The sequence below is a fragment of the Leptodactylus fuscus genome, chromosome 6 (assembly GCF_031893055.1).
Source record: "Leptodactylus fuscus isolate aLepFus1 chromosome 6, aLepFus1.hap2, whole genome shotgun sequence".
Lineage (NCBI taxonomy): Eukaryota > Metazoa > Chordata > Amphibia > Anura > Leptodactylidae > Leptodactylus > Leptodactylus fuscus.
Window position 1 is genome coordinate 164,549,726 of NC_134270.1, and position 12,123 is coordinate 164,561,848.

The 12,123-nt window shown below is 43.0% G+C and overlaps 1 protein-coding gene across 1 annotated transcript; it reads left to right on the forward strand.

Moving 5' to 3' along the window:
- Positions 1-1,238: 1,238 nt before the first annotated feature.
- Positions 1,239-10,224, forward strand: UPK1A (uroplakin 1A). The gene is made up of 8 exons (XM_075278860.1): positions 1,239-1,291; positions 3,280-3,355; positions 5,657-5,857; positions 7,763-7,837; positions 7,942-8,049; positions 8,398-8,577; positions 9,475-9,558; positions 9,947-10,224. The coding sequence occupies exons 2-8, from the start codon at positions 3,293-3,295 to the stop codon at positions 9,989-9,991; spliced, it is 756 nt and encodes a 251-aa protein (XP_075134961.1). The 5' UTR covers positions 1,239-1,291; positions 3,280-3,292; the 3' UTR covers positions 9,992-10,224.
- The last annotated feature ends 1,899 nt before the right edge of the window (positions 10,225-12,123 follow it).

The following is a 12,123-nucleotide window of genomic DNA, read 5'->3' on the forward strand; positions in this document are numbered from 1 at the left end:
TCCCTGGTGTCACATACATGTCAACCTGATCCTTACCTTCCCCAAAATTTGCCATGGAGGAAGAGTTGGGAGGGCCCAATCAAATAATTATGGGGGATCACTTACCAAAACCCCCCAGAAAATAAATCACAATTCCCCTGGAATTTGGGTAACTCCTGCTGGACCATTATTGAGTCTGGTGTCACTGGTGGGCCAGTCCAATATTGCCACCATCCACATTAGATTGTCAACCAATTCCACCAAAATTGATGGGTTCAGCCAGTCCTGGACTGGGGTTCCTTGGGCCTGGTGTCTACCTCTAGGAAGGAAACCCTAATTGTTTCCAAGTTGGGTTGTCTTCTGCTGGACCTGTGACGACCAATAGGGTAAATTTACATGGGTTTTTTTTGGACCGGAACCTGAGGCAGAGGCCGCCTCAGGTTCCGGTCCAAAAAACGGGTAGCCGAAACTGATTGCTGGTGCACTGCACCGACATCCATTTGCACACTCCGCTACGGATTAGGCCCAATGAATGGGCCTAGTCGGGAGTGTCTGCAGGCCGAATTGCGAGGCGAAACGCCTGAAGAATGAGCATGTCGCCTCTGTTTCTGGAAGCCAGAACAAGCCGGCTCCCGGAAAAAAACGCCTGAACGGTTCCCATTGATCCTGACCAAAAAACTCAGTGTGAACTTACCCTTATTGTGTTAGAACCTGGGCCCACCGGAGGATCTTCTGGTCTGACCTGAGTACCTATGGTGTTATAGCTTGGGCCCACCGAAGGATCCTCTGGTACTCTGGAGGGCCGGTCTGACCCTGGGTTCGCCAACATTAATGTTAATCAATAGACCCCGGGATCTCAAAATTAGTACCAGTCACATCACCAATGGTCAACTCCTGGACAACGCCATTTACAATGGACAGAAAGGGCAAGGGGTCCAACCAATCAGTCCAGCCCTAGTCTCCAAAGGATTGAATAATTTTGCAAACCGCCTGCCAGTCTGGTTGAGTTTCATCCTTATCTAAACAGAATTTTAGGACCTGACAAGGCTCTTTTGTTCCTACAAACCAGTTTGACTTCACGTCCTCGGTGTAAACATCTCTGACCCCAACAACAGAGTCAAACGAGCCCAGGGAACTGGTACAAAAGCGGAGTAATGGGGAGGGGAGCAGAAGGTCCTGTCTCCTCCTCCCAGAATCTTCTCCACCCCATAAGATACAGGACCTGAGTTAACCCCACCTCAAATGTAGGTAGAGCTTTCTGGACTCCAGAGCTGAACTCCTCCACACACCTGACACTGGGCTGTGGCTGCAGGTGAGTACTGGTGCATGGCGCTGCTCACACCCATCACATAGGGGGTCTAATACATATACAATACCAAATTAAAAAAAAAAAAAAACTTACCATTTTCATTGTGGTTGGACTACAACTCCCGATGGATGATCTGAGGAGCATGGATGGTTGCAAAACGGCAACTCTCATCATGTGCTGCCAGGTGCAGACCAGATACAAGTAAGGCTTTTTGGCACGGCATGGTATGGTTTTGCATATTGGTGTATGGCATGATTAGATGATGGTGGTTGTGGTGATGGACACACCGGTGCATGGTTCGGTACAGTATGGTTACAGCCGTGTGTCTATATCCAGCATGGAAGTAAACAATGGCGGTTCCAGCAGTGATCTTGAAAACCATAAGAACTGATACTATTTATTTGCTGTAATCAGAATATTTATCTCAGTTTTCCTAGAATTTTTTATGATCTGTGTCCGGCAGAAGCCGAGTGATACAAGGAGACTGCCAGGGAGCCATGTTCTGTTCTTATTGCTCGCCGCAGTTTTGTCAGTCGTCTCTCTCGTTTACATGAGGAGATTACTGTTGGATCTGAATGGTTGTCTCTTTGTGGATTCAGCATATAGTGGGATGAAATTGTTAGGTTATGCTGGGGGTTGTAGTCCACAAGAGCCCTGTTTATTATATGAGGTTCTGATGTGGTCGGAAACAAAGGTGTAAGTTGTAGTTCCTGGGCCCCAATGCCCTATAGCAGGGGTACTCATCTACTTGTAAGGGTCCGCGCTTCCCTGGTGGTCCTGCAGAGTGGAGGAGGCAATGGTAATCACTGGTGAGGGGGCACTAATGTGGCATTATACTATGACCTGCAGTCCTATGTAACACCGTGATAACTCTCTGAGTACAGATAATGTAGTAGATGTCACCTGCAGTCCTATGTAACAGCACAGATAACACAGTGATAACTCTCTGAGTACAGATAATGTAGTAGATGTCACCTGCAGTCCTATGTAACAGCACAGATAACACAGTGATAACTCTCTGAGTACAGGTAATGTAGTAGATGTCACCTGCAGTCCTATGTAACACCACAGATAACACAGTGATAACTCTCTGAGTACAGATAATGTAGTAGATGTCACCGGCAGTCCTATGTAACACCACAGATAACACAGTGATAACTCTCTGAGTACAGGTAATGTAGTAGATGTCACCTGCAGTCCTATGTAACACTACAGATAACACAGTGATAACTCTCTGAGTACAGATAATGTAGTAGATGTCACCTGCAGTCCTATGTAACAGCACAGATAACACAGTGATAACTCTCTGAGTACAGATAATGTAGTAGATGTCACCTGCAGTCCTATGTAACCATGATGGTGATGTCCTTGCTGATGCGCTCAGCTCTGCTACATTTGTACCTATATGGGGATATATTGGTTTTATCCCGCAGCGTGTTTTGTACACTTGATAAGCAGGGGCCACACCCGGGTGCAGCTTGTGTGTATCTGTCCCGGTATTGTACCTGTTGCACCTTTTGCAGGGTAATGTCACATATGTAAGAAATATTTTAAGCCACATTCACAAATATATTCACACGTTGCGATCATATGCCAGGTTTCGCTACGATTTTTATGAAGCTGTAACAGGTCATCTCATCCGCTTTCACTTGTTGGTGACCAAGTGAAATACGAAGACTTTTAAAAAGTTGCAGAAGGGGTTAATAATGGTCTGACCTATGGCACCCCCCACCAATGGGGGTTTCTTGTACCCACAAAGCTTCAAATCCTCAATATAGACCAAAAGTGATAAAATCCTGCCTGCGACCACCACTAGAGGGGGCTCTGGAGCTTACTGCCTACTGTACTAGGATCCCCTTAATGGTGGCTGCAGGAGCCATTATTATAACACATGTATGCAGATCTCCTGTTCTGGGGGTTTGAGCAGGGTGTGGAGGTGACCTCTAACCTTCCCTAGAAAACGCAAATTAATTTAGTTACCTCTATTACAGGTGACGTGCCAAGATGGCGGATAAAGGGAACGCTGGCCTCATCGCAATGGTTGTATTTGGCAATGCCGTGATTTTGGTGAGTAGAGGACGTGTGTATAGAGTATATATGGGACAGTCATTCTACCCCACTAGTAGCATTACTACCGTTATAGACAAGACTGTTGGGGGCGATCATCTCTACACTGTAAGATCATTATGTTCAGCTATAGAGACTTGGCCCTTATGGCAGTGTCCTCCCTTGATATCTATACATGAGATATCTATCTGTTATCTTGTTACAAATACCCAGCCCCCTCCTCATTCCGTGGCCCCAGGAAGATGTGAGGAATGTTGTCTTACAGGTCAGTTAAAACTCATGAAGAAATTCTGGAAATTCAGGGGAGCGGCCAGACAGGAATGTATATAAGATGGGAAATGGCTAAAATGTCACCTGTTACTGTATATCACCCGCATATCATATTATAGCTACTATAATACTGCCACTATGTACTAGAATATAACTACTATAATACTGTCTCCTATGTAAAAGAATATAACTACTATAATACTGCTCCTATGTACAAGAATATAACTACTATAATACTACTCCTATGTACAAGAATATAACTACTATAATACTACTCCTATGTACAAGAATATAACTACTATAATACTACTCCTATGTACAAGCATATAACTACTATAATACTGCTCCTATGTACAAGAATATAACTACTATAATACTACTCCTATGTACAAGAATATAACTACTATAATACTGCACCTATGTACAAGAATATAACTACTATAATACTGCTCCTATGTACAAGAATATAACTACTATAATACTACTCCTATGTACAAGAATATAACTACTATAATACTGCTCCTATGGACAAGAATATAACTACTATAATACTGCTCCTATGGACAAGAATATAACTACTATAATACTGCCCCTATGTACAAGAATCTAACTACTATAATACTTCTCAGATGTACAAGAATATAACTACTATAATACTGCTCCTATGTACAAGAATATAACTACTATAATACTGCTCCTATGTACAAGCATATAACTACTATAATACTGCTCCTATGTACAAGAATATAACTACTATAATACTGCTCCTATGTACAAGAATATAACTACTATAATACTGCACCTATGTACAAGAATATAACTACTATAATACTTCTCAGATGTACAAGAATATAACTACTATAATACTGCTCCTATGTACAAGAATATAACTACTATAATACTGCTCCTATGTACAAGAATATAACTACTATAATACTACTCAGATGTACAAGAATATAACTACTATAATACTGCTCCTATGTACAAGAATATAACTACTATAATACTACCTCCTATGTACAAGAATATAACTACTATAATACTGCCTCCTATGTACAAGAATATAACTACTATAATACTGCCCCTATGTACAAGAATATAACTACTATAATACTGCACCAATGTACAAGAATATAACTACTATAATACTGCACCAATGTACAAGAATATAACTACTATAATACTGCTCCTATGTACAAGAATATAACTACTATAATACTACCTCCTATGTACAAGAATATAACTAGAAGTATAATCTTGTCAAACCGAAGGTTCGATATAAGGGTCCGCGACTCACAGCTTGTAAAAACTTTTCTTTTTATTTCATCCTTTTAAAATTTCTGTTTGCCACCATAGGCTGAAGTATACATTTAAACACAAAAAAACATAGTGTAGACAAGGTAGACACTGGACATGGTGAGTTAAAAACCGCTAGAAAACTGACGCGTTTCGGGACTATTGAGGCGTCCCTTACTCATAGTGAAACTAGCTACTAACTACTATAATACTGCCCCTATGTACAAGAATATAACTACTATAATACTGCCTCCTATGTACAAGAATATAACTACTATAATACTGCCCCTATGTACAAGAATATAACTACTATAATACTGCCTCCTATGTACAAGAATATAACTACTATAATACTGCACCTATGTACAAGAATATAACTCCTATAATACTACTCAAATGTACAAGAATATAACTACTATACTGATCAGACATTTGCTTTAAAGGTTTTATACAGTTTCTACTATTGATGTTCTATCTTTATGATACTATTTGATCTGTGGCGGTCTGACACCCGGGACCTCCGCTGATCAGCTGTACTGAGACTGCGGTTCTCTGTATTTTGTACAATCTAGAAGCCGTACTGCACACTCGCCGTACAATCTGTAGCAGTAGTGTTTCGTTACTCCATCGCTGCCCCATTGAAGTCCAGCAACTTCTACAGTGTATCTATAAGTGAATAAATCAGTCTTTGTCTCACTTTGTGTATCTTGACCTTGTCTCGTATTTTGTACGCAGCTCTGTGGCTTGGCCTTATTTGCTGAAACCATTTGGGCCGTCACTGATCCCTACTACGTTTACCCAGTTTTGGGGGCGACAGGAAAAGATGACGTCTTTGCTGGAGGCTGGATCGGAATATTCTGCGGATTCTCCTTCTTCCTTCTTGGAATTTATGGGATTGTGGCTGCGATAAAGGGCAGTCGGACAATGTTGATGGTGGTAAGCTGATGGTCCATGGAAGTGGAGGGAATACAAACTGGAAGGGGGAGAGGTGACTCTTGTCCATCACGCCGCACCCTCTAGTATTGGTTAAGGGGTGGGGCAGTGACAACTTATTAATATGGCAGTACCCAGCATTCCCAGGCACTCTCACTAGGCCCCAGCTCTGACTTTGGCTCAGTCCTTGTAGGCATACAGGCGCTGAACCCAAGTCAGAGCTGTGGGCCCCGTGAGAGTGGCTGGGAACAGGCTTCACCTCAGGACTTGCTGTACCAGGCCTCACTTTAGGCCTGAGGCCTAGTCACTTGCACTTCCCTCAGCCTGTCCACCACTCTGGCTCTAAGGTCCCCTGCAGACGACCATGGACTAGGTCATTGTTGCTGCAAAGCTCAGGACAGGTCCTATTCCTGTCTGGTTTTGCGGCCATGCTTCCGCAGGTCCTATTCATTGAATGAATGGAGCCATGAAAGCACGGCCGGTGCACGGTTGGCACGCAGATGACATACGTGTGCCATCCATGCCTTCTACCATGGCCAGGTGCCAGCCTATGTTCGTCTTCAAGGTGCCTAAGTGTAGGAAATACTAACACCTAGCCCAAAGATTTTTCCATCTTGTGACAGCTAAGGGGGCTGGAACTTGTATTCACATTATTGTGTGTGTAAGGGACAATAGGGGTAACATGTCATGACATATATGCCAGTATTTAGCCAGAGGCTACACGTATTGCAGTAGTAGAAGTGGACTATAACGCTAGGACTGTAATGTACAGCCCACTGGCACTCCATTCACCAGGAGACATTAAGGGCATGCAGGCATTGGCGGGAGGATGTTTAGCAGGTGGAAACACGACTATTTAAAGAAACATGAGCGCACAGTGAGGTAGCCAGGCTGCTAGGTGTGCTGGAATGGCAGTATACCATTGAATACAGAGCGCTAGTTGTACAAACCACAGTAAAAGAAACAGACTGCAGGACTAATATATACATATATACTATACTAGATGTGGGGATTCGGGAGTTAGCACCCTGTTTAGTAATAGAACCAGACAAATATAGAAACCTTCTCAAGTTGACCACTTTGTTGTATGCTGCCATAAGACATTTGGGAAGGGGGTTGGGATTCATCAAGTCGGATGTTCACTGTATGGTGATGATCCCTGCTGTGCTGTAGGATCGGCCTTATCATAAGTCGGGTGCAACCAACCACGGGGCCGCGCGACTACGCAAAACCCAGCGTGAACGAAAAACTGCCACGTATTCCACGGGGCTCAAAGGGATATTATACGACAAGGGGGCAGTCCATGATCTTCATCTCAGGAGGGGAACTTAAACTTAAAGGGATAGAGTTCATTTTAAAGAGAGTCTGTCGCCTGAACTCCTTATTAGCCCACAGATAGGTTAGGGTCACCTGAATCAAACCGTGTTTTCCTCTTGTGAATTGTTGCCTGTAGCCAATATGCAAATGAGTTATTTGGAGCAATGACGACGCCCTCGTTGCTCCAAAGAGATTATTTGCATACTGAAAAAAAAACAAACTCAGATTCACAAGGGGAAAACACTTTGACCCTAATCTGTACACTTTACATGGCCAAAAATTGTAACAGTATGGGAAAGGAATTTTGGGGCCGTCTGTAGAATGGGAGGAAATCCATGCAAACACGGGGAGAACATACAAACTCCTTGCAGATGTTGTTCCTGGCGGGATTTGAACTCGGGACTCCAGCGCTGCAAGGCTAAACACTAGGCCACCGTGTTGCCCCTAACTTCAGGGCTCTTATTGTTTCCATGACAGTCGTGCACCACAGAACGTCTCAGTAGTGCAGCCTCAGGCTTTGGTTGTAGTCACAGGCCCCTTACATCTCAGCATGCTATTGACTTGACCCGTTCTTATACCCTTCCCCCGCAGTACCTGGTGTTGATGATGATCGTCTACATTTTCGAATGCGCTTCTTGTATCACGTCGTTCACACATCGTGATTATGTAAGTTGATGGAATCCCATGGGCTGTGACTTTATTTTTTGTACTAGTGAATATAAAATTTTCGCCTTCAATTTCCGATGTATTTTTTTTCCCCTTCTACGTAGATGGTAAATACCAATATCATCAAGGCACAAATGTTGACCCGTTTTAGTGATAACTCCTCCTCCACAAGCATAGAGGTCACCAACTTCTGGAAAAGGATCATGTTGGAAGTAAGTGCTCAGCAGTTCTTTCTTAAAGGGGTCCTCTGCTTTATATTCCCTGAAGATATCAACCATCTAACTTAGTTGCCCGTATTGAAAGCTTGCAGGAGACCCAATGTGAACTATGGCCAATAGAGACAACCTTTTGTGAACCTTCTGTCAAAAACAGTGCCACACATGTCTACTGGCTATGGTTGGTATTGCATCTCATCCTGGAGCGAAGGTGTAAAACCAGATACAAGCCGTTCAATAACACCTGTGTATTTTTTTTTTTCCCCACCCCAAAGAAAAAACTGTGTGTGAATTCAAGCGTAACCAGATTCTTGAAATGACTCTGCTTCCCTTTGTGTTTGGCAGAGGAAGTGCTGCGGCGTGGACGGACCCCAAGACTGGGTTAACTATGCCTCTACTTTTCGCACCTCACACATGGAGTCTGAAGCCCCATGGCCGTTCTGGTGCTGTGCGAGGAACGACAACTTTGAGATCCTGAACGTGGACGGCTGCCGCGTGGGACTCTCGCCGTACGTGTTTACTGAGGTAATGAACGAATGTTAATGGTCAGGGGGTTTGCAGGACTGTAAAGGGCCTAGATGTCCTTTTTTTTTAGGCTGAAACACCACGTGGACGGGATTCTAGCAAGTTTCTAGTTTCTCAAAACAGCGCCACAGCTTTCCTCAGGTTATATGTGGTATTGCCATATCTCCCAACTTTTGAAGAACAGAAAGAGGGCACATTTAGCTCCACCCACTTATGTTGACTCCGCCCATTCTCATTAATATTTTATTTGCCCCCACACAGTATAACCCTCCTACAGTCACTCGTGAATTATGACCCCCTCCATCTTTGCCCCCAGTTTCATGGGCCCCCTATATTATGTTCCACCTCAATATTTAACACAAAAAAACCACTTATATTCACCTTCCAACGCTCCCCCGCCGCTCTCTCCGCAGTCTCGCTCACAGAGTTGTAGGCGTGATATGACATCATGACATTGCGCCTACACATGAAGGAGCTGGAGCGCAGCGGTAAAGCAGGTGCTGAGCTGTGACAGCTCCTGCTTTACTCGCGTATGTATTCAACTCATCTGCATCCTCCAGACACAGATGAGTTGAAACCGGGACGTACCTCACCCCGACTGGGAACGCGGGACAGGACACCGAATCCGTGAATGTCCCACGGAATCTGGGACGCTTGGGAGGTATGGGCAGATAACCATTCACTTCAATAGAGCTAAACTGCAGTACACAACATGACCCACATCATGCATCTTAAGACGTTGGCCAAGTCCTTCACCGAGTACAGCGGGACGGCAGGACTATGAATGCGACAGAAGTCTGATGCCTTTTGTCACTGGGCCATCAAATGTGATCTCCATATACTTATGTGTCTCAGTGAGCTTGGTTTTATGTAATGGTGGTGCATTTAATATTTCAGGGGTGTTTCCAGCACATCGGCCACGCGATAGACAGCTATACGTGGGGAATCTCCTGGTTTGGATTTGCTATTCTTATGTGGACGGTAAGTTGAATTGTGAATTGGAATTTGGATGATTTAAAGATCTGGAAACGGATTTTTTTTAACTCCTAGACTTTCAATTTTTATATTGGCCACTAGATGTCAGCGTGATAAATACTCGTTCTAAATTGGCAAACTTGCTTTACAGCCTGTCGTAAACTTCTATCAAATAATTTTTATACATCGTTTGATTTGCTTATTTCATAATATCTTTAAATTGTATTTTTTATGAAGTTTTTGGCGTCCAATATTAGTGTTACTTGCTCTTTAATGGTAGTATCAGATGCCTTTGGCCTAGCAATTCAATCCCATGTTAATCTCCTCTCTGTGAAAATTCGTGTACGTTTCCCTGGCCATCTGCCGCCCTATAACCGCCCTCATCTCTCCGTAGATGCTGGTCATGTTTGTGACGATGTATCATTACTTTACCATGTGAGCCGCTGGATCCAGATATCGCAGCAACAAGACACCAAGGGGATTACCAAAGGGATTTGGGTCATGAAACCTCCATGAAGTAAATGGGACTCATTCATTGCCTGCGAATTGCAGTTCATAACTGGTTCTTCCATCATCGTGGAGTTAGCTCAGTGGGTGATGCCATGTTGTAGTATTATTGTCCATTAGCTATGTACGGATAACATTCCAGACTCCTGTGGCTGCCATTTTATTATAAGGGTTGCTTGATTCACTTGTGTTTGTTATTTTCGTTTTTTTTTTTTTTCTAGGTTTTTTTAATTTCTTTTTTTTTTTGCATGTAAATTGATCACATAACGTTTCTTATACTGCCCCTTGTACAAGCAACTCTGACTACGGCTGAGAACGGATTGTTTCATGAAGCCGGCTCACTTCCATCATGGTGGTTGTTACGTCTTTGTGTTGTATTATAAATAAAGCTTAATGTTTGTTCTTAAAGTTTAGTGTCTGGGGACTTGGAGTAAAGGGTTAAATACGTGTTTGACAGGTTTTATTAGAAGTTAGTTGCTGTAACTAACATTAAATCTCCACAGACTTCCTTGTGAGATGATGGGTAAAAAATATGCAAATCTATTCTCCAGGATGTAATTAGGAGAGCAGAGTGCACTCTGTGCACCACCCTATAGAGGGCAGCATCCTTAACATCATGAAAGACTCAGTTATAAAGTCTTTTAATCATAATGTGGATTTAATTGCCAAATCAGTATTTCTGTCCCAAAAGGAACAGATTCCCAGCTATGGACAGCGCTGTTTCGGCCTATTGGGCCATGCTCAGCATAGCGTAGGGATACTGATTTAGCAGAGTGAGAGACTATAGGAGAATAGATTTGCATATTTTTTACCTATAATCCCTAGCGGAGCAGGAATGACTTGTAAGTCTCCGTACTGCCTATGTAGGCACACGCTCTCCCTAATGTGGACGAGTGTCCCCATACCCTGGTCTATAGTCTCTCACTCTGCTAAATCAGTATCCTTACGCTATGCTGAGGTGAGATGATGGTGAGCTTGTGTATAGCAGCCAAACTGAAAAAGTAGAGCTTCAGTATAAAGTATGAAAGAGAATCAGAGTCGGAGTCAGTGACTACAAGGCCATGAGCCACGACTGCAGAATTTACTATGTGCAGAATGACATCTGTGTGGGACAGATTTTCTAATTCTGGATGCTAAAAAGTACCACTTCTCTTGTCCTGTATACTGGTGTAATTCTCAGTATCTGCTCTTATTCTGTATATATGGACACTGCACAGTACCACTTCTCTTATTCTGTATATATGGACACTGCACAGTACCACTTCTCTTATTCTGTATATATGGACACTGCACAGTACCACTTCTCTTGTCCTGTATATATGGACACTGCACAGTACCACTTCTCTTGTCCTGTATATATGGACACTGCACAGTACCACTTCTCTTGTCCTGTATACTGGTGTAATTCTCAGTTTCTGCTCTTATTCTGTATATATGGACACTGCACAGTACCACTTCTCTTGTCCTGTATACTGGTGTAATTCTCAGTATCTGCTCTTATTCTGTATATATGGACACTGCACAGTACCACTTCTCTTATTCTGTATACTGGGTGTAATTCTCAGTGTCTGCTCTTATTGTGTATGTATGGACACTGCACAGTACCACTTCTCCTGTCCTGTATACTGGTGTAATTCTCAGTATCTGCTCTTATTCTGTGTATATGGACACTGCACAGTACCACTTCTCTTGTCCTGTATACTGGTGTAATTCTCAGTATCTGCTCTTATTCTGTGTATATGGACACTGCACAGTACCACTTCTCCTGTCCTGTATACTGGTGTAATTCTCAGTATCTGCTCTTATTCTGTATATATGGACACTGCACAGTACCACTTCTCTTGTCCTGTATACTGGTGTAATTCTCAGTATCTGCTCTTATTCTGTGTATATGGACACTGCACAGTACCACTTCTCTTGTCCTGTATACTGGTGTAATTCTCAGTATCTGCTCTTATTCTGTATATATGGACACTGCACAGTACCACTTCTCTTGTCCTGTATACTGGTGTAATTCTCAGTATCTGCTCTTATTCTGTATATATGGACACTGCACAGTACCAC

Excerpts from the sequence above, each read along its gene's own strand:
- UPK1A (XM_075278860.1), top strand. The coding sequence starts at position 3,293 with ATGGCGGATAAAGGGAACGCTGGCCTCATCGCAATGGTTGTATTTGGC. Across the intron at positions 5,858-7,762 it reads GTCGGACAATGTTGATGGTG|TACCTGGTGTTGATGATGAT; the intron begins GTAAGCTGATGG and ends CTTCCCCCGCAG. Across the intron at positions 8,050-8,397 it reads GGAAAAGGATCATGTTGGAA|AGGAAGTGCTGCGGCGTGGA; the intron begins GTAAGTGCTCAG and ends TGTGTTTGGCAG.